The 21,782-nt window shown below is 44.8% G+C and overlaps 1 protein-coding gene across 1 annotated transcript; it reads right to left on the bottom strand.

Annotated features, from left to right (window-relative positions):
* Nucleotides 1-121: 121 nt before the first annotated feature.
* Nucleotides 122-21,775, bottom strand: MCM3AP (minichromosome maintenance complex component 3 associated protein). The gene is made up of 28 exons (XM_058028065.1): nucleotides 20,932-21,775; nucleotides 20,623-20,846; nucleotides 19,910-19,988; nucleotides 18,500-18,647; nucleotides 17,336-17,532; nucleotides 16,222-16,361; nucleotides 15,640-15,837; nucleotides 15,157-15,425; nucleotides 14,823-14,985; nucleotides 14,170-14,330; nucleotides 13,433-13,677; nucleotides 12,467-12,657; nucleotides 11,719-11,819; nucleotides 10,781-10,912; nucleotides 10,059-10,172; nucleotides 9,759-9,911; nucleotides 9,144-9,341; nucleotides 8,757-8,825; nucleotides 7,908-8,042; nucleotides 7,349-7,502; nucleotides 5,994-6,252; nucleotides 5,572-5,669; nucleotides 4,394-4,784; nucleotides 4,017-4,274; nucleotides 3,402-3,531; nucleotides 2,474-2,668; nucleotides 1,690-1,840; nucleotides 122-1,571 (listed from the first exon to the last, which is right to left on the bottom strand). The coding sequence occupies exons 1-28, from the start codon at nucleotides 21,770-21,772 to the stop codon at nucleotides 1,413-1,415; spliced, it is 5,553 nt and encodes a 1,850-aa protein (XP_057884048.1). The 5' UTR covers nucleotides 21,773-21,775; the 3' UTR covers nucleotides 122-1,412.
* Nucleotides 21,776-21,782: the final 7 nt, after the last annotated feature.

Genomic DNA, 21,782 nt, shown 5'->3' with positions numbered 1-21,782 from the left:
AGGAAAAGCCAGAACAAGACCAGCCCCCCGGTAACAGACAGCAGCCACCCTTCCTACACCCTTCCACCTTGAAAGCATCCCTCACCATGAGCTTTTACAGAGGAATGAGGCCACCTTTCAAGCCACTGAAAATTTTATTAGGTACAAAACACAATTTACAGCAAATAGTATCAGCCACGTTCCCAAAGCTCCGTGGGTTTAGACAGCTGAATTTCATGTAAACTGAGAACATCAAAAGCAGGGCACATGCTTCCCTTCACACGGAACCAGTTAAACAACAAAATAAGCCCAACAAAAGCACATGGAGCAGGAACAGCCTTAAAGCACACCCTTTCCAATTTAAATTTATTTCAACTTAGCATTAAGATACTATTGCTATTTTGGGTTTAAGATAAATACTACAAATGAAATGCTATTTAAAAAAAACCTGTAATATTACTTTTTTGGAAGGCAAAGAGTTTCAGACTACTGAGGATTTCAACTTGGGTTGGGCAGGCAAGATAATCAGTTTAGTGCAGTAATTTATATTCAACCTGGCAGAAGGCTCTGTTTGAGAAAAACTGGCTGATTTTGTAAGAAAAAGAAAAAGATGAACTGTACTGGAGTACTGCAGATATGAAGTACATCTTTGAATTATTTACTGGGAATTAAACCAAAACCAAGAGCCTTCAATTTCCTAACGTAATGCAAAAAAAAAAAAAAAAAAAAAAAAAAAGAGGAAAATTGTTTTTCCATAGCTGTTTACTGAAGACTGAAAGAAGCATCCTGTTTTCCAGCATGACATAGAATCTGTGGAATAAGCACCTCAGGTATTTTAATGCTGAAAACCTTGAATAAAATAGAACTTGGGCCCAGAACAACAAAAATCCTTCTGAATTTGCACTGAGCAACAAGAACTACAAAAATCATGGCCAAGTGCTGCTCCAACTTGAGAATGACCTTTTTGACATTCCTGGAAAGAGAATAGGAATTTTGAACCACAGTGCTGCTGCCAAGGCAGTTCCTGCATGAAGGAAGCACAGACTGACATAACATTTCAGGGACTGTGGCTATGGACAGCAATTGCTTCAATGTTCCCAGGGGCCCGTGCTACCCTACAGCTGAACCTGATGAAGCTGTGTTTACCCACAATGAGAGCTGGGAGAAAGAAAAACCACCACTGTCGTTTAAGGCATTCTAAGAAAAAGCATTTGACTCGTCTCTGTGCCTGTGGAGCAGAAAAGGAGAGAGTCCCAGACCATCCATGACACGCTCACGCTGTGCCCCACATGTGAGAAGGGCCCAGGCCCCACAGCTGCTCCATGTTCTCATCCCAGGAGAACACCTGCTTGTTCCGGAACATGGCCACGAGTGCATCTGTTCAATCACCTGGACCTGGACTTCTTTCCTGAGTCTCCATGTCTCAGCTTGGCTCAAATGTCCACCATGTCCACCAGAGCAGAGAGGTGGAGCTCAGAGGCAGCCTCAGCCTCCTTGGTGGCTCTGAGGAGCTGCTGCAGGTGTTTGAGTCTATCCGACAGCACAGAGCTTTTCTCCAGCTCCGGAACCTTGTGTCCCTCCTGGCTCCCAGCCTGGGCAGAAGGAAATGAGATAAGACTGAGACTTTCTCCCAAGGTAATTCCCACTACAGGTTTTGCAGTTACTGCACTCCTCAGAGCTTTAGTTTAGCTCAGAACTGCCTTCGCTTACCTCTTGAGCAGCTGACATGGGACTCTTCACCAAGGGGCAGGTGGCAGCTGGGCTGGAGAGCAGAGACTGAGGGAGATAGAGAGGAAGACCCAGGAGATCCCCAAGGGGCTCCATATCCTCAGCTAGATATTGGTGCAGCTGCTCTTCAAACCTGGATGGGAAGGGCAAGAGCACCAGTCAGATGGCAGCCTGGCTTTGGCCCTGTAACCAGTGCATTACACTAGGAGGTTTTTTGGATTCAGAAGTATCTGACCTCCACAGCCATATTCAAAACAGTCTCATGTGCCCCACTGCAGCTATCAAAATCCATCACAGAGGACTGTGGTACAGAGAGGAGTCACACAGACTGAAGAGACTCAACTTATGGGAAGGCAGAAGAGACAAAAACCTCTTGGACCAACCTCAAAAGCTTTAGTTCTTCATCTTTGTGATCTGCAATGCTACAAACTGACACCCCAGAGAGGACTGTATAGACATTTGTGACACTGGGGGACACACAGACCACTGTACACACTGTCCTGCTTCAGTTCTGGTGGTGTGACTGACCATAGAGTTTCCAACCATTCCTGAGAATTCCAAGAATTTCTACCATCCTGGACTGTTCCCCTGTTGCACAAAGGAAATAGTAGGGAACTGCCCTGATGTCCTTGATGAAATCAGACGGAACTCAAGACAGTCAAGGCTCTTTTCTAGTACAGTTTAACTTCCTATTCCATCCAAGGTACAAATTGTTTACAACCCTGGGCTGAAGCTGCAAGGAAAAGATGCTGCTCTGGGAACTTACCTCTTGTTTTCTACTTTTTCCAGTTGCAACTGTGCTAACAAACGCTCCTGGGCCAAGGATGTGTCTCTGAATTCATCTGTGCTTGGAATGCTCACTTCCTGAACTGGCAGCATGCTCATGCCAGAGCCATACTGACCTGGCACCATGGAGATACTGTGCAGTTTCTTAGAAGACTTGGGAGATTTTATCTTTGATCTGAAGAGGGGAGGAAAAAACAATAAACAAAACCACATTAATTGATATGAGTGTGTTGATTTTTCCTTCTTATCTTGAAGCTTGGAAATAGCAGGGAGTGAGAAGTGATCATTTTGAGAAATAATGCCCTTGTGCCAGGGTCCAACACAGCACCACCTGTGCATGGGATTAGAGAGGAACTAATCTGACAGGAGCATAGGATTCACCCCAAACATCATTCACTACACAGCAGAGCTGCAGCTAAGCTGCCGAGAGAGAAGAGAGTGGCTTCCATCTGAACATGGCTAGGGAAGTGAGCTAGAATTGACATCTCAAACACTTTAAGGCATCCTTCCCCCTCAACCTATCATTTTCTCAGACTCACATTGTTTTCCCGCCATGATTTGCGGGATGCTTTGGGATGCTTTCAAGGGGGAAGGGAGTGGGGAGGGTGGCTGCTGTCTGTTACCAGGAGGCTGGTCTTGCTCCGGCCTCTCCTCTATCATTTATCTGTTGATGGAGAACCTGGGGCACAACTCCAAAGCCTCAGCAGCAGGGTATTTTTTTGGCAGAAGTTAATTTCTACACTTTCAGTACTCCCCAAGCAATCCACTTCTCTGAGAGCTGTGTAACTCTGTACAAATAAAATCTACTTCCTACTCTGTTTCAGCACAGCCTTCACATCATTTCAGGGAGATGTACACAAGCAGATATACCCAAGGAGGATGTCAAATGCTACTTTTCAGCACCCCACCTCTCATGGCCTTGCCGGATCTCCTCCTGTGTCCGCAGCCTGGCTTGGTCCCACGAGAAAGGCACAGTATAGTTCTTTAAGTGCTCCTTGAAGAAGTACACGCGAATCTGACCATCTTTGCTTACAGCTTCTGTGAATAAACCCAAACCCAACGTTTATCATTTGCACAGGTTTTCTCCTTCAGAAGAACAGCTCATTATTAAAAAGGCAATTTGGGGCAAGAGCAATTGTTTACTTTCAAACAGATTTCAAACAGAGTCTGGGACAAGCTTCATTATTCAACAGAAGTCATAATTAACTGTGGGAGCCTGCCCTCCCTGCTGACACAGCTTCTGAAGGGTAACTCTTAGGCCTTTGCTTGATTCAAACCCTCTCCCATTGGGAGGGCAGGGCTGAAAGACTCTAACCAGAGCCACATTTGTAGTCAGAGGATCGAGTTAAGCCATAACCAATACTAAATACATGCTCCAAAGGGAAGACACATGCAGAATACAGCAGGACCACAGCTGCCTCCCTGCTACACATCACTTGCTCCTATATGGAAAGGCACCACTGGCAACGTGTTAAATACGATCACAAAAGAAGCATCATGCATGCCACAGCAGAATACAATACCTGGAGCAACAGGCAGTTTGGGAGGTTTCCAGTCTCTGAGTTTATGGTCAATACAGACTGCCAAGATACAATCCCAAGGGATCTCATCAACAGAAGGTCCATCTTCACCAGAGTTCCCAGTTGCTCTGGTTTTCCAGTTTTGGTAAGTTTTGCTTAGCATATTCTCCACCTGAGACTGGATCAGTGGTTGAGTGTGGGAAGAACTTGCAATCTGAGAGACATACTGAAAAATCATGTGGCAAACAGGATGCCAAGGAGCTGTGGAACAAAAAAAACCCGGAGTAAATTTCAAGAGTTTGTAACAAAACCAACACTGCACAGGCACATCTTGGAGAACAATGTGCTGCCAAGAAGATATTGGAGTGTGAAGTACTTACCGCCTAAAGGAGGCAGATCTAAGTATGGGATCTGGAAGGACAGCACAGCCTTCTTCAGCCAACCCAGGTGATCTGGCATGTTCCACTGCACGTGAGGCAACACCTTGTTACCCCCTGCTTCTGAAAACTCTGTGACAGGCCAAGACAAGTCACAAAAGTGCTCTGAGGATGCCACATCTGACAGGAACTGCAGCACACTGTTGTAGAGCTCTATGATGGCCCCAGGCTCCTGAGATGGCAGCCCAGCTAAACGCCTTTCCTTCCAGTCATGGTAGAAACGCTTGCCAAATTCTCCATCAATCCCATCCTCAATGTACTCCTGAAGGGTCTGGCTGCAGAGCTCAAGGGAGGCAGGACACTGGGACACCAGCCAGCCCACAGCCGCAGAGACCTACAACACACAAAAGAGGCAGAGTTGGAAACTGCTCTGCAGTGAATGGGACATAAAGGATTCAACCCTAAGTTTGAATAACATTCTCCAAGAGAATATGCAGCAAAAGGCAAATAAATCAGGCATCATCATACTTATATTTACAACAATAATTCTCCAGCTAGGTGGCCACAAACTGAATTTCCACACAGCAAGCTCAGGAACAGACAAAGAAGAGGCTGTTCGCATGAGGTAGAGGTATGCAGTGGAATTCCCTGCTGCCAGATGCTGGGGTTGTTGAAAACTTATCCAGGAAAAATTGGACAGAATCACAGGAATTAGCCCAGGGTGACTATATCATGTCAGACCGTGGCAGTCCTTGAAGTGCAAACCTAAGTTTTGAGGGTTAATGGGGGAGCATCACTCCAGGCTTGTCAGGGAGAGATCTGTATGATTGTATTCCTGTACAGAACATGAGAGGTAGAGGCATCTCAGTCCCATCCACCAAGATGGGATAACTCTGGATGATCTCACAGCAGCCAGAACATCTACAAAGGGTCTTCAGCATTTTAGGACTAAGAGCTTAAGGCTAAAATGGTTTATCCACCAATTTACCAGCACTCCTCTGTTGGACAGCAACACAGGCAGGGCAGACAAGAGTGGGTTTAGGTAATCCATGAATTTTGGTCTCAGGGCAGTTTTCAGTATTTTATTTTTTTCCTTTTAAGAAATGCCACTGATCTCTGGTCAGTGAAAATAGAACACTCACAAATAAGGGAAAATAATTCCTGCATCTTGCTGTTCTTACCCTTCTGGTGCCTTCTAAGTCATTGACAGAGCCTGGGAGCTCTACAACAGTGTAGTCTGAAATAAGATGGGCTGAAATCAAGTCCTGGAGCATCAATCCTTAAAAAATAAGAAAACTCATCATGTACACAGAGTAAGAACACATGTCCTTGGGCCATATGCTCTGCATTACATTCACTGCATTGCTGCTCCCCTCCATCTCTGCCCATAGACTCTCTGGATCAAATACTGTGTGTGAAAGAAAACTGGAAGCCAAAACTGGCAAGCTCTTAAGGCCTCAAGACTTTCAGGAAAGCTCTGGGATGTGCTGTACTTCATAGCCTCTTGCTTTAACTGTAACTAAGAGGCTGCACTAGTCACAAGACTTCTGCTTTGGGCAGCCCTAAACATTCATTGTTTCAAGACACAAAAATAATTACATACCATCTTCTACTTCTTTCTCCGCAGCCTCCTCTTTTTGACTAGGGACTAGAACCACCAAGGGAACTATGGGGTGGAAAGGTTTTGCCTGAAGCAGCTGTTTCAGCTGCAGCAAAGCTGAAAGCCAGTAAACATCATCTTCTGCAACATCTTCACTGCTAACTCGGGGGGGCAGGAGAAGAACGAGGCCACTGGTCCCAAGCAAGTCCTTTTGTGTCTCAGCCAAATCAAGTTCTGAGTCAGAGAGTGCACCATGTGCCACCTAGATAGGCAACAAAGATGACAACAAAAATATACCTGAACAAAGCTATTTCCACAGTAAAATCTGCAGTTTACTATCACTGCCACTCAGCTTTGACATCCTTTTCCTGGAGCTCTACACAACCTAAGACAACAAGCTGTTGTCAGGCCAACATGGATGCATCTGATAGGTGAGCTGAGCACAGAAGTGCGCTTCAGCACCTGCTTTGGGACCAGGAATTGATGATTCAGGTTCTACTACTACAGGTATTTCTTGGCTGATTGAAAACAGAGAAGAAACCCCATCTTTTTCACACCTTTTCAATAACCCTATCCGTCTGTCTTAGGCTGGAAATGCAAGATGTGGCTGGGTGTGTTTATTCTATGCCATCTGTTAGACGTGGGGTGTTATCTTCTGTTAATTGGGCCACCTGTTAAAACTAGGCAGAGCAGTTTTCGTCATCTCTTTCACAAACCAGTCCTCCCTCTGGGAAATGTCTTCTGTTCATGGGCCATTGAGTGTCATTGCATGGCTGATAAAATTACATCATCCCCTTGTGAGGTGCTCTGCCCAGGGGGAGGAGCCAAACATTCCTTGCTGGATATAATCAGAGATTTGGAACACAACAGTCAGGCTTTCCCACTAGATTCCCAGAGGAACAGCTTTCTTCTCCACTGGATTCCCAGAGGAAGACTAGGCCCATCTACACCACTACTGAACCTTCAGAGGAAAACTCCACCCTTCTACAGGATCACTGCTTCAGCAGAACCACACCTGTGTCTGCAGGAGGACTACAGCCACACTTTAATGGGACTGCTACCAGCAACCTGACACACAGGGAGTCAGGCCATATTCTCACTCTGTCAGTGTTGTTTTGTATTACTGCATTTTTATTTTTATAGTTTCTTTTATTTTCTTTTATTTTTTCCTAATAAGCTACTGTTATTCCTACTCCCATATCTTTGCCTGAGAGCCTCTTAATTTGAAAATTTTATTAATTTGGAGAGACACCCTCCCAGTATCATCTCCCTCCATCTGACAGGACACAATATCCACTAGAAAAGAGCTCACCCTGCTTTTATGGCCTCTTAGATATAATGAAATTGTTCTCACCTACCTTTATACACACACTGACTTTAATGCTTCTGGTCCCCTGCATGCCAGGAGAACTAAATAACGTCAGCGTTTGAATTTTGCCTTCTGTATGTGAAGCATTTTTCTCACAGTTTCTGTGTCCCACAAACTTCGCTTTCAGCCAATCCATCAGTATCCTAGTAAACCAAAAATAAGGCTCTGAGAGGTTTTGTTGTTGAAACTGGCATTTTAGGGTTTTAGTATCAGCACCTCTAAGATACCACAATCTATCATAACCCTATAAATTTAGTTTATGATAAACAGACCTAATAAATAGCTATAAATTTTAATGAAATTATCTATCACGGTTTTGTTTTCAGTATGAGCAAAAGGAATTAAACAATGTTAAAGAATTCAGATAATTGTAATAAATTACAGCTATATTGTTTAGAGTACTCTGGAGGGAAAATAAAAAGCTGGAAATCTGAAATGGTACAGGCAAAATTACATCAAGAACTGTGTACTACTAATCTTCTTCTACCTAAGTAAAAGAAATCTGCCCTATTTGAGAAAGGGACCCAGCAACCAACTCTTCAACATACCTATTGGGATCATCCTTGGAATATTCATCATCACTGGGCAAAATCAAGAGTGCCTTCCAAAAAACTTGTTCTTGTTGAACTGGAATATGTTCCGCGATTAATGAGACAAGATCCAGGGGAGTCCAAGCTAAATCACTTAGAGAGAGACAAAAGAACAGGTGAAAAGATCCACCCCAGGGCTATTTCACAGCTGAAGAATGTCTGTCTTGCACTGAACAAGCTACAATACTATAGTGTATTGACCAGTTAATTCTTTGGATCTGTTCCTCATCCTTCAAGAACTGCAGCTGCTAAACCTGACCCATGAGCCTTACTCTGGGGATTTCAGGAGCACATGCGTACTGCTTCACTTCCACACTGATCCAACACACACCCAGGCCACTGGAGAGCATGAGGAGCCATGGGAAGCCAGACCTTCTGCTGCAGTTCAAATATCTCAATCAATATTTTCCGACCACAATCCAGGTCACTGATAGCTCATTTACTCCTCTACCCCCATAGCCCATCCCAGGCCCCATCCCATCCAGGTACAAAGTCACACCCCATATTACCAATCAGATCCTTAAAATTACACCCAGGAGGATCATCTGACCCAACATCTTCATTAATTGAATGAAAGGAGTCCCTGCCCATGGCAGGAGGATGGAATGGACAAAATGATCTTTAAGGCGCTTTCCAATCCAAACCATCCTATGATTCTATGAACTTCCTGTTCTCCTTATTTCAAAACACCCTCAGAAGCAAGGCTGCAAGCAGACATTCGGGCATGGTTAGCCATACCTTCTGGCCACTTCTGGTATCTCTCACACATCTGCTACAGCATGCTTCTAAAGCCAAAGCCCAACCTACCTTACCAACTGCTGGTAGAAGTGCTGAACTTTCATTTCATGCACTGTCTTGTTTCTCAGCAAGTTCAATCTGGAAATGAAATATTCTTAGTGGTATATTTTATGTGTATGTATATAAATATGTGTATAAACACATACTTTAAACAAATCTAAGAACACTGAGGCCTCGGAAATATTACAGAGGCCTCAGAATGTTGCTGTTAACAGAAAAATTTATTTGGATTTTCAGTCTTGGTCATGACATTTATGGAGAGAGTATTTTGGAAGTTATTTAAGAATAAACAGTTCTGCAAACGCACTATAACATTCACAATGAAAGAATTTTTGGTAACTTATCTTCCAAAAATCAACGAGATTTCCTACTGATGCCACTGGAAGTATCCCTTACCTTGTGCAAGAGATTCCTAGCTTTCCTCCATTCCCCAGGTTTACAAATCTCTTGCACAAATTCTCCATGGCTATAGGCCACTCTGCACTGGGCGACAGTGCTTTCAGTTGATGTTTGGAATCCAAGCCACAGGGAGCAGCTGGAAATGCCCTCATCTGACGTTTCAACTTTGTCCGAGCTACCACTGCTTCCCTCCACCTTTGGAAAAGAACAGATAAATAGGTCACATTAATGAACTCTTCTGCAGACCTCTGTCACCAGATATTTGTAAAATGAACACCACAACAACCACAACACACTGAGCATATGGGCAGGAAAACCAGTGATCAGCAGAAACAATACAAGACTAAACTACTACAAGTTTCCAGACAGAATGAAGCTGGAATCTCCTACCAAGTTCATTACCTGACTACAACAAGATGTGATCCCCTCCCCACATACAGTAATTTAGCAGAGGCTGGTACTGAGACTGTAAGGTCTACCTTTATCAAGGAGATAAGACAGAAAAAACTGTCTCAGAAAGAACACAACCAGACAGTTGTAGTTCCATCTCTGTTAACTGCTCCATGCCAACGCTCCCAAGTGAAGTAGCCGTGTCCCAGGGTGGTAACTCACCGTTGTAAGTATTTGCAGAAACACTGGAGCTCCTGAAGAGTTTCCTTGGCAATCTGGAAAATCTCATCCTCCAGAAAGAGCTCCATGAAGTGGCCACACACTTCCTCTGAACAACGGGCAATTCGGGCTTGTCTGTCTCTTTCTAAGGCGCATCTAGTTCCAAATAAAACAAACCAAGACTGCTAAGGTGAAGACCTCCAGCAGATGCCAATTCAGTGGGCTGAGATGCAAACAGCAAGTCCATGACATTTAGGAAACTCTTGGGAAAGCAAACTACTGCATGCAGCACATTGTACATACCTTAACTCATTGACTGAAGCTTCTTTAACACTCTCCTTTATAACTTCTTCCATTAATTCCATACCCAGCAACTGGCTCAACTGCTTTATTAACTCTTCTCTTTCCTGCTTTTGCCTGGAAGGACAAAGAAAAACTTTACGTTGGCAAGCTTGCTGTTTGGTTACACAAGCACTACATGCAGTTTGTCTAAAATTATTTCCCTCTATCTGGTTTCTAAATAAACAGCTTTGCATGGAGGCAGGTTTCCCTTAAAAACACCTTAAGCAACCCAATCTACTGAGTGGCATCCCTGCCCATGGCTGAGGCTTGGAACTAGATGATCTTTATGGTCCTTTCCAAAGCAAACTATTCTAGGATTCTATTTATTCTTATCCCAATAAGCTACAAACAAGTAGCTCGCTCAGAAGGAAAAGTTCCTGCATACAGAGGATGCATGTCCCCCTCTGGAAGCTCTGGATAAATTAAAGTTCCTAAATTTCCCACCCACCATTTTCACCATGGCTCTGAGGCAACCAAAATGCTAACCAGCAGATCACCCAAGAATGCAGAGGGAGTCCTGCCTGTACAATCCCAGGGAAGTTCAAGGTGAGACTATTCTGCCACCATGGCAGAAAGACAAAGGCCTTGAGCAGAGGCACAAGGACTCAGGCTGGCACCAGCTGTCCTTACATTGTCTGGGGTCTACCCAGCCCACTGTGCCCACAGCCAAAGCAGTGCCTCACCTCTCCTCCTCCACTCTGCGCCGTTCCTCCTGAACACGCTGCCTTTCCACACTGAGCATGTTTCCAGACACTTCTCTGAGGATCTTCCCCATCACTTCAGTCACAAGTTCCTCAATGGTGGCCTCTGAAGCACTGTGCAGAAACAGCAAATCACTTCTCAAAGCCCGAATTGTTTCATTCAAAGCCCCAGGTCTATATTTTCTCAGCCACACCTTGCTCTCTGTGGTGGGCTGACTCCAGCCATTAGCCAAGCACACACACACTGATACTGGCTCACTCCCCTCCCCACACTGGGACAGGGAAGTAGGAAGAAAAAAGGAAAACTGTGGATGGAAATAAATACACACTGTAATACATAAGGGCAAAACTCCCACTCCCCCATCAAGCAAAGTTAATGCAGCCAGTCATCACTTCCCATGGGAAGAGCAATACCCAGACAGTACCCAATCAATGTCCACCCTGGAAGCCACAAATCTCCAACTTCTTCCTCTAACCCAGTTTTATTGCTGACCATGACATCACAGGGAATGGACTTTAGTCGGCCTGAGTCAGCTATCCCATTCAAACAGCACTGGAACAACAACTGTTTGGGTCACATCCCACATCTATGACTCTACCAACTGCCCTGGAGAGAAAATTTATCAGAAGCAGAGAAGCAGCCAGATCTGGACCTGCTCCTCTTGTCCCCCTTTGGGCACCTTCCCTTCCATAACCAGGCAAAGCTTCCAGAGGTTTGGGTCAGCCTTCCCTTAAGGCTAGAGCTGGGATGTGGCAGACATCTGAAGAAAGGTCTGCTTTCCCTTCCACTGCATCAGTAACATAGTCTCCATCACAGACCTGGCAGTGCTTAGTTTTACCATCTTCACACATGGTGCTGCTATGGCAAGGGGCAACTGTGGTGACAGACTCCAGGAGAACCTGCAAGAAATGCTCTTTACCAGATAGCAGCAGCCACGTAAGCTACTCCTGCTCTGCCCACTTCTCTGCACTCTCCTTCGAGGACATCGTGCACAAGCCCATCCACCACTTCAGCAATGTCCTGCAACACAGCAGAAGAAGCAGCTGAAACAAGGTGTAGTCCTTCTCAGGAGTAAACTGGGAGTAAGGTTCTCCAGCCTTCCTTAACTGACTGTAATTCACAGCAGCACCTGTATTTCTGCTTACAAACTGAGCAAACTTAACCAAACACAACAGCCTGCAAACTTCAGACTATTTAGACTATCTAAAAGGTTAGTAACAGCACAGAAACAAAAGCAGATTTTTGTACTAAATATGGGCAAATCAATTCAGGAAACCATAACTGAGGAGAGACTCGTATTTTCTTACCGTAGACTTCCATTCTAGCTGATTTAATTCCAAATTATCAGGTCTACCCTTCACTGAAATTTGCCATTATCTAGGTAGAATATGACAACAGTACTGTACAAAGCAATGAGACTCTGAGACCAGTTCAGCATCAGCATACAAAAACTTGTGTGGGAGGGAGAAAAACAGCACAGGTAGATGCGGTACACATTCAAGACCCAGCATTAATGGTCACGTACCCACAGCAAGAAACTTTTGTCATGTCTCTTTTGACATACATGCATGTTACAAAAAAATTAAATACCCTAAGAACTTGGTTACCTTTTGTTATATTTCACAGATCTTTCCCAAATATTTCCTGATGGGTTTAGATTTCCCTACCTCATCTGAGTAACCAGGCTGAGGCTTTGAAGGGGGAGGCTCAGGCTGTGCAGCAGGCTGGGAGATGGGCTGTGCAGAGGGTAAGACTGGCACCAGCTGACGAGGCAACAGCGAGGGCAGAAGATGAGATGGAGACTGGACTCTCACTGCTGTGGCCTCTAAATCCACACCTCTGCTTTCCACTCTTCCTTCTTGGGAGGGAAAAGGAGAAAAATTAAGGAAACCACATCAGTCACAAACAGAAGCAATTTTTTTCTTCAAAAAACTGGCTTGTCTGATAAAACTCAGTAGGTCATAAAATAAACCCATAAGAGCAGTTTGTTGCCTTAAAGTTATATCACTGAAATTAATTTACATTTATGAATATTTTATACAAAACATTTAAACATTTAATTGCACATTACCCTCATTATCAAGCATATGTATTTCCAACAAAGCAACTGTTTTAAGTCAGGCACACCTGGCACCTACACACACTATCTGTATTCCAGCAAGGACGGAAAAGCATACATTCAGCTAACCTGAAAACTGACATGTTTATACACACAGAGGCAACAAACACCTGCAAATAAAAAATATGCAAACTGCAAAGGGAAGTTGGTTTTCCAAAGTAGTCAAACATTTGTTATTTCACTTATATTGGCAAACTTTGGCTCAATAGAGAATTTTCTGAATTGGGAAATACATTTTATTAATCAGGTTGTTCTTGGCTTTTACTGATACATAAATACACCTCAGCAACCTGGTCTAGTTGAAGGTGGTGGAACTTGATGCCATGTCAGGTGTTGGAACTTGATGAGCTTCAAGGTCCCTTCCAACTCAAACCATTCTGTAATTCTTTTGCAATTTAAAATCTAGTCCTTTCACTACATCTAAATTATCATGCAGTTTCAATCTCTAGCCACAAACAGCTTCTGCCTTGACAGTGTAATCTGAGCAGTACCTAAAATGCAGGTTTGCTCTCACCTGTTGCTTCCACACTGGGTTTTTGGCTACTGCTGGCCTGATCCACAGAGGTGCTTCCACCAGTGTATTTGTTCTGCCCATTGAAGCTGGACACAGGCACATGATGGGGCACTGGGGGCAAGGGCCCCCCGTTCACAACCTCGCCAACAGAGACAGTGAGCTTCTGGCTGACAAACAGGGATTTCCGTGGCTTGGGTAATCCATCTGGCTCCAGGAAAGCTGAGCGATTCAGCTCCATGTAACCACTGGGGAAAAACCAAAAAGTGACAACCAGGCATATGTCCACAAAACTCTGGTAATCTACAGGTTTTCAATTCTGAAACTTATTGGTTCGAAACAGAATGTTGACAGGAATAGATGACTAACTGGCATCCTCAAGGGATTTTTTTCCTTTCCCAGTCTCTCAAAATTCTGAGTTTGGATGAACACACCTTACAATGCATGGATTTTCATGGCAGACACTTTTCATGCAGACACTTATCTGCAGCGAGGTTATCTATGAACTGCTGTCCTCCAATATCCTCTAACAGTTGGTTTGCACTGTTCAACTCCAACCTACTCTATAGGCATCACTATAATGCCAGTTTCCCATGAAACAGAACTGTGTCCTTATCTCCTATGGAGACCCATGCCCTGTTCTTGGCCCATTCTTTCCAACTTTCAGGAACAGCTCCTCCACATTACCCTCTTTGCTTGACATCAGTCTCCCCACCAGGCATCACTTTCCTCACACTCACCCATCTGATACACTCAGGCCATAATAACTTATAAAATCAGTTGCCTCCTCGCAGTCTTTGAACAGCAGCATGCGGACGAGGTGGTCCAAGGGGAACGCTGTACTTCTCTGGGTGCTCACAGTGTAGGCAATATTGAGGGATTTGAGACCATCCTTACGAATCTGGGGGAAAAGAAAAAGCCACATAACTACTAGGAGAGAACCCAAAATAAACCATAAAGTGTACAATAAACGTGATAATCATGTTTAAATGCACCAATACTTTGCTTTCTAGTTTCTGTTCCTCTTTCATGATACTTGTTTTGAGCATATCCCTTTGTGATTCTTCAGCAGAAAAAACCTTGCAAAGTCTTCTGAAAGTGCAGACTCATATTTCTTTGCAGGACTCTCAGGCCTGCTTCTCTGCTTCCCAATTGTGTTTCAGGGAAATATTTATTTGTATACAATTACAAGAAAAAAAAAGAACATTTCAGTATTTGCCTTTCATATCACAGCAGAAAGGTCCTGATAAATTTTTTAGCACTTCTAAAGAGGTAGTAACAATATTATCTTTATGGCTCAATATCTACTAAATTTTTTATTGATTTCCCCTTAAATCCCAGCCTGTCTTACTCATTAAATAATTTAAAAAACATCCATCTGTTTTTTCCTCACCTGGTTGAAATAACAGTGTAAGAGGCAGGCATTCAGATAGGAAGCTGCTTGCACTAGCTTGAAAAACCTCACAAAATTGTTGCTGTTTAATGCAGCAAAAGCTTGAACTGCAAATCTAACTTCCGGTGAGTTTCTAACCTCTGGATGAAATTGTTGAACTTCTCTGTGGAGACAAAAGACAGGGACAAAACTTTTGCTTCACTACTGAACAATCAACAGCAACTTGCAACAGCAAAGAATAAAAATCAAGAGCATTACAATTTGTCTGGATTTAATTCTAAACTCAATTCTTCCCAGAAGTAAAGAGAGAAAACAAATGATGTCTTGTTCTCACCTGAGAATATCACCCTTGTTCAGATTCAGCAAGACGTTATAACCTCGGAACTCTGCTTCACTCTTGCAGAAAATCCCCTTGTTAGCTAAGTCCTGATACATCTCCTTCAAGCTCTGCAGGCATTTAGTCATGTTCTCATTGTTAATTTTAGCATCAAAGGAGGACATGGGCTCTTCACACAAGTGGTGAGCACAGTGGATATGAAAGCGAGTGCACTTCTCAATCAGAGACACCATCAGCGGGTTGCAGAGGTGTTGCTGGGTTATATCCTAACAGAATGAAAAAGAACACATTACATGTATTTTTCAACTAGTTGAACAGTGCAGTCACCTGGCACTATCACTGGAAAACCCATTTCACTGTGCTTTGAGTCACTCTGCAATTCAAAGCATTTCAGCAACTATTGCTTATTCCTTCCTTTTTTTACAGCATGATGGGATCTTTTGCTTTTTATCACCAAACACCTCCACCCACAGTGCTTACCTTTCTTATTCCACGAGTTCTGTTCCAGACAAAATCATACCATTCCCGGTAGTTTCCTTCTCCTTGATCCATAATATTTGTCACTAAATAGTCCATGGTCATGCTCAGTACCTCAGAGGGTCTCAGTTCATGGGGCAAAGGTTCCTCCTGATCTGCTGAAGACCTGCTATATTCCTTGATTGCCGCTGCATGATCCACCTGCAAGAGGTGAGGAAAAGAATAAAAACCTAAATATGTACAACTTCCAAGCAGTAAAGAGGATTTCATCCCACCTATGCCTTTAACTTCAGTAAGGAGTTGACTATTGAAGTGTTGACTTAGTCTCAAGCTCATAACCTTTAAGACAATATATAGCTATAGACAATTACATATAATATGTAATTACAGCTTTAGAAGTATAGTCCTAAATAATTGAATAAAAGACATGACAGAGTGAAAAAGCAAATCTTGTTTTCCAGAATTCGAAGGCATTAATTAAACAGCCTACAGAATTTTTGTACCAGAATTACCCCTGTCACCAGCTAAACAATATTGACAGCTCCAATGAGCATGAGACATACTGATATCCTGGGAATCTCATACCTTATCAGTGCCTAGAAGCAATTCAAAGATGCTGAGCTGGTTTCTTGTCTCCCTCATGTAACGCTCCTTTTCAGGACACATATCTGGGCAAGTACCAACAACAGTTTTTGCTTTGCCAAGATCAGTCCTTTTTATTCGAGCTAAAAAAAAAACACAGAAAAAAATGAACAAACACTAAGCATCCCTTGGGTCTTGGGTTTTTTTCTTCACGATAAGCTATTACCCTGATGTGCCAAAACATCCCTGAGCATGCAAGACTGTACCCAAACTTTGGTATAGTCACAAATGGACAAGGATGGGGGCTCTCCCCACTCTGAGGCCTGTCCAAGTATCGCACATATTGTGAGTTTTGCTGAAAAGACCGAAGCTTTAAAAGACACATGCTGTTTGGTGTCCTAAAGAACAGCAAATTCAAAATTCTGAATTAAGTGGACAAGAAGTCCATAAATATTAAAAAAAATAAGATCTTAAATTAGAAATAGGATCAGTTTCGAAACTGCAAGAAAAGCATGGAAGGTGTTACAATCACCACTGTGAAACAAAAGGACATCTCTTGAAATAATTCTCAGTTGTGTAATATTTGAATTTGGAGAAATACTAGAGGTACTGGCACAAGTTGCTCAGAAAAGCTGTAATAGCCCCACACCTGGAAGTGTTCAAGGCCAGACTGGATGGGGCTTGGAGCAACCTAGGATAGTGGAAGGTGTTTCTGCCTATGCCACAGGGGTGGGACTGGATGAGCTTTAGGGCCCTTCCCAACTCAAATAATTCTGTTATCTGTGGTCCTGCAAAATGCAGTTAAGGCTTTGGGTAACCTCCTTTAAAGAGTCTCTAGAGAAGCAGATCTCTCTATGTGCCCTCCTTCACAGAAGATGGACATTCACCCTTCCCTTTACACAAGACATTGCATGTGCAATAAATAGAACAGATTTGTGTGTTTTACAAGAAAAAAAAAACCAGAAAATAATACTCTAGGAGAGTATTTTATAGACGGTTCCACATTAAACTCTCTTTTAAGCCATTTCCATAATATCCCAACAGCTTTGCCACAAAACCCAAACACTTCTTTCCAGCAGAGAAGCAGATAACACACTCATTAACTTATGTTAATTACCTTGTCGCATGATTTTGTCCCTCTGGTCCAAGAGCCTGTATCTCTCTTCAGATGTCTCAGCCACCAATCCCACCAGGTTACTGAGAGATGACAGCGAAGCTCCCAAGCCCTCTGAGCTCTGCCCTTCAGAACTGGAATCAAACAGCTCTGCTTCAAACTGCAGTGTCTTTCGAAGGCCAGGCTTCTTTGCTGGAGAACTAAAGAAGACTTTTCTATTAATAATAATATGTTAGCACATGCCCTGGTCTCAATCAGTTCACTGCTATTTAGGATGCCAGCATCTCTTCAGAAGAGTATTTTGTTCACAGGGAAACATGAACAATGTATGGATGTGCTGTGCTAACACCAGCTCCGGGAGTCAATCTGGTTAAATCCTCAGCGCTGCCCTGACAATGCTGCCAAGAGTTCTGGCATTGTGGAGAAAGTCCTAACAGAAAAGGACTTACTGAAAGTGTCATAGAGGAGACAGAAATGGATGGATTTTGTAGCATTTTGCAACACTATGGCACAGCAGTTTGTATTTTAAGTTAGGAACTGGCTTGCTGGAGACAAACCCAATTTTCTTTCTACAGCAACAGAGATTATTAAAAGATTTTACACGGTCAAACACAAACATGCTTTTTAAATCAAGGAATACTGATTCCTTCATAACATATTACTAATTTTATAGTTATGTGATTACACATATCAAATTACTTTTGTCAGACTAGAGGTGTGACAAAGATTACAATCTTGCCACTTCTGTGACTGCCATCAACCAGGAAGACTTCTCACTTGAAGTGAGACAATGATCCAAACTACTCCAAAAATGAGACCCTCATTCCACAGAGCTCTAATTGCCTCCAAAGGAAACTGCTTGCTTGAGAAGCTCATTGTATCACAACCACAAACAGTGTCATTACTGCTCAGTCCTAGCTGGGCTCAGCACTGTTTGTTCGCTTCCCTCATGCCTCAACTTTCACCAAAATAAAAGACCCTAGTAAGCCATTAGGAATATCCTTCTGACAAAGTGTGAGAGCTGAGTGCTTCTAATTCAGACAAATCAGAAAAGAAGGGAAGCAGCCTCCCTGAAGAGAACGTGACTATATTTGGCACACAGTGATCACTGTTTTTCGCCAAGCTCCCCATATCCTGCCAGGTGGATTCCCAGAGGGGAGGACATACCTTCTCCCAGGCATGACACTGCTAGCAGAAGATCTTATTAAAGGTTTTCTAAGAGGGGAATGCTGATAGCTTTGCTCTTCACTGCTTTGTCTTCCTTCATCTTCACCTGCTTTCTTCTCCTTGGATGAAAATTCCCTTTTTGCTGGACCTGAAATCACACATAAATATGAAACCAGGTACCTGCCAAGTAGTTTAAGCAATAGCTTTTTCTTTACCCCATGGAGGTGGTGATGAAAACTAAGACTCACAGTCTTGTACATGCATGCAAAACTTCCACAACAATTTGTACTAGGAGCTATACCAAGTTTCCACCAATTGCTGTAAAGGTCATTGTTCTATAAAGAATCAGTATTTTTCAAGACAATATCACTTAGCAATAATGGTAATTAGCAATAAATAGTCTAATCCTGAACTGAATCACAGTTCTCTCAGATTTGCAATATAATCCACAAGCCATAACTCCCAATGGGATACAAAATCCATTTCACCTGCGCAAATCACAGTTCCAAGTGCTCCTACTGAAAGTATTTATTTCACGTATCCAAGCACAGACTCAGGCTGGCATGAATTAACACCTGCAGGAAGGGAGAATTTCTTCTTCCAGAGACCATTTTTCTACCTGTATTTTTCCAGCTGGATTTCTTGAACCCTCCAAGAATAGTTATTTTGGAATGCTGCCATAGACATAACACCATGATAAAACTACACGGGCAAAGAGGCAGCCCTAGAGCTGCTGCTTCAAGATGTTAATTTCGAGGAGACAACTCAGCAGCTATTTGTTTTCTGGAAGGCAAGGCTGTGGTTGGTCAAAGCTGGGGTGAACTATCCGTGTGCTGGCAGCTGAAGTGCACCCACGGGCTAGGTGCACTCCAGGCACACACACTGCATTCATGGAGCAAAAGAAAAGGAAACAGTTGACATTTTAAGTATTCCTTTGGGGACTGAACAATCTCCTCTTGCCCTAATACCAAGCAGGGTCTGGAATTCAGGTTTCCCACTTCTAAATTCTGTAGGTTATTCTCTTTTTTTGGTTCAAAAGGTGTCTAACTATTGATGCACAGAACAGCAACGTCAGCAGACACTGCAGAGATTCTCAGGACACTTTCCTTAGATTGGTTCTCAGAACCTTTTCCTGAAAGCCAGAAGTTCACATCCCAGTCCATGATCTGAGGCAGGCAGCAAGGCATTTCAGACTGGGTTTTCTTATACCCCTAAAGAATATCCTACTTCTGGACAGAAGTACAAAGATGAACATCACCATATTGCTATTGTATATTGCATCAAGGATTCAACCATGATATTGCCTAGTAAGAGATAATTTAGGTATATCATCCTCAGCACGTCAAGGAAAAAAAGAGCAGTTGGCACGCTATTTATACATCATTCAGTAGTCTGGAAACACAGACTTACTTGTTTTCTTCTTTTGCCAAAATGTTACTATGTCTTTGTGCAACTCTTTCGCTTTTTTTCTGGCCAGAACTGCAGAGGACTGAAAGGAAACAAAAGAAGAGCACGGAAACCTATTGGCATCACAACACAGAAACACACAGTGCAGCCTTTGCAAGAGAAACATTTACTAATCCCCAAAAAATTCTGGTTGCTGCATTTTAACTTCACTTAAGACCCACATGCAATCAGCTGAATTGGTCTCCACAACAAAGTGTTGCTTTTCTTCAAACAAGAGTGTAGTTTTCACTACTGCTGGCCCGACCCCAAGCACTCAGATATAAGTCTTTCTTCATAGAATCAGAAACTGGATTGGGTTGGAAGGGACCATTCAGCTACATCTCCCTGCCCCCTGCCTTGAGCAAAGACACGTTCCACTATACCAGGCTGCTCCAAGCCTCATCCAACCTGATCTCAGACATTTCCGAGGATGGGGCAGCCACACCTCTGGGCAACCTGTGCCAGGGCCTCATCACCTTCAAATAATTTCTTCCTAGCATCTAACTCCTCTTTTAGTTTACACTGTTTCCCCTTGTCCTCTTCCAATCTGTCCCTGTAAAAAGTTGCTTTCTCTCTTTTTTGTAAGCCCCTTAAGACACTGGAAGGGGCTCTAAGGTACCCCTGGAGGCCTCTCCAGGCTGAAAACTTCCAAGAGTTATGCCACTTCTGATACTCACATGATCAAAAAAGTGGAGAACAGCCATTTTTTTATTGCGCCTGGTCATGATCCGGCGAACTTTTGCGAACTGGCCGAAGTGTTTTTCCAGCACAGTCCTGTCGTTCAGGTAGTCAGGGATGTTCTTGCACTGGACAGCCGTCAGCTCGGCGGCTGGCAGGCCCCCCAGCCCCTCCGTGCTCTCGCTGCCGCGGCTCCGGCGAGGAGGGGCGGCGGGGGCCGCATCTGCGACGAAAAGGAACGCGACAGCAGTCAGCAAGCGGGGAGACACCCGGGCGGCAGGGCTGCCCCCCACCAGACCCCCGCCCACCTTCTCGGGCGGGCTCCCGAGCCTCGGCCGGCGGTGGCTCCTCGGCGGGTCCCCGCTCGGCCTCGGGGCCGTCCCCACGCTCCCGCTGCTCCCGGGCCTGGCTGCGCAGCAGATCCTCCAGCGTGCGGCCGAACAGGATCCCACCGCGGGGCCGGCTCAGCATCACGGCCCGCTTCTCCGGCGGCGCCGCTGCTCGCCCGCCCGCCGCCGCCCGCCGCGGCGAGCGCTCCCGCTCCTCCTTCCGCTTCAGCCCCTTGGACGGCGGCTCCCCCGGATCCTCCGGCAGCACCCTCAGACCTCTCTCTTCCGGCCGCCCCAAAGCGGCAACGGGACGTGAGAAACAGAAAGGCTCCCGCGCCACCGCCGCCTCGGGGCCCGTCTCGGACGAGAAGGCGAAGGACGACGAGAAAGTAAAGGCGGCGGGGGCAGCCGGGCCCTTCTCCGCCTCGCCGCCTGACAGAGGCTTGAAGGCGGCGGCACTCTCGGGCGCCTTGAAGCGGAACTCAGGAGCGGCGAAGACACCGCCGCCCCCACTTGACGCTTCGCTGGAGGTCGGGAAGCCGCCCAGGCTGGTGGGCGGCCTGAAGCTGAATCCCGCGTTCCCCGCCGGGGCCGGAGCCTGTCCCAGCGCGTAGGGCGGCGCGAAGGTGGCGGCGGGCGCAAAGGGAAGGCCGGCGGAGCCGCCGCCCTGGCCGAACACGGCGGGCTGCCCGAAGCGCAGCGGCGGCGGGAAGGAGGGCGGGCTGCGGAACGGGCCCCGCGCTGACATGGCTGCGGAGGCGGCCTCGGACCGCCGGACGAAACGCGCCCCGCATGCGCAGTGGGGAGAGGCCCTAGCCATGGGGCGGAGA

Source organism: Melospiza georgiana, chromosome 7 (assembly GCF_028018845.1).
Source record: "Melospiza georgiana isolate bMelGeo1 chromosome 7, bMelGeo1.pri, whole genome shotgun sequence".
In the NCBI taxonomy this organism is placed as follows: domain Eukaryota; kingdom Metazoa; phylum Chordata; class Aves; order Passeriformes; family Passerellidae; genus Melospiza; species Melospiza georgiana.
This window is presented reverse-complemented; position numbering and strand designations above follow the sequence as displayed.

What these genes read in the sequence shown, in the direction of transcription:
- MCM3AP (XM_058028065.1), bottom strand. Translation starts at nt 21,772, where the DNA reads ATGGCTAGGGCCTCTCCCCACTGCGCATGCGGGGCGCGTTTCGTCCGG. An exon ending in TACACTGTTATTTCAACCAG is followed by an intron (nt 14,331 to 14,822) that starts GTGAGGAAAAAA and finishes CTTTTCCCCCAG; the next exon opens with ATTCGTAAGGATGGTCTCAA. An exon ending in CGCAGAGTGGAGGAGGAGAG is followed by an intron (nt 10,173 to 10,780) that starts GTGAGGCACTGC and finishes TTGTCCTTCCAG; the next exon opens with GCAAAAGCAGGAAAGAGAAG.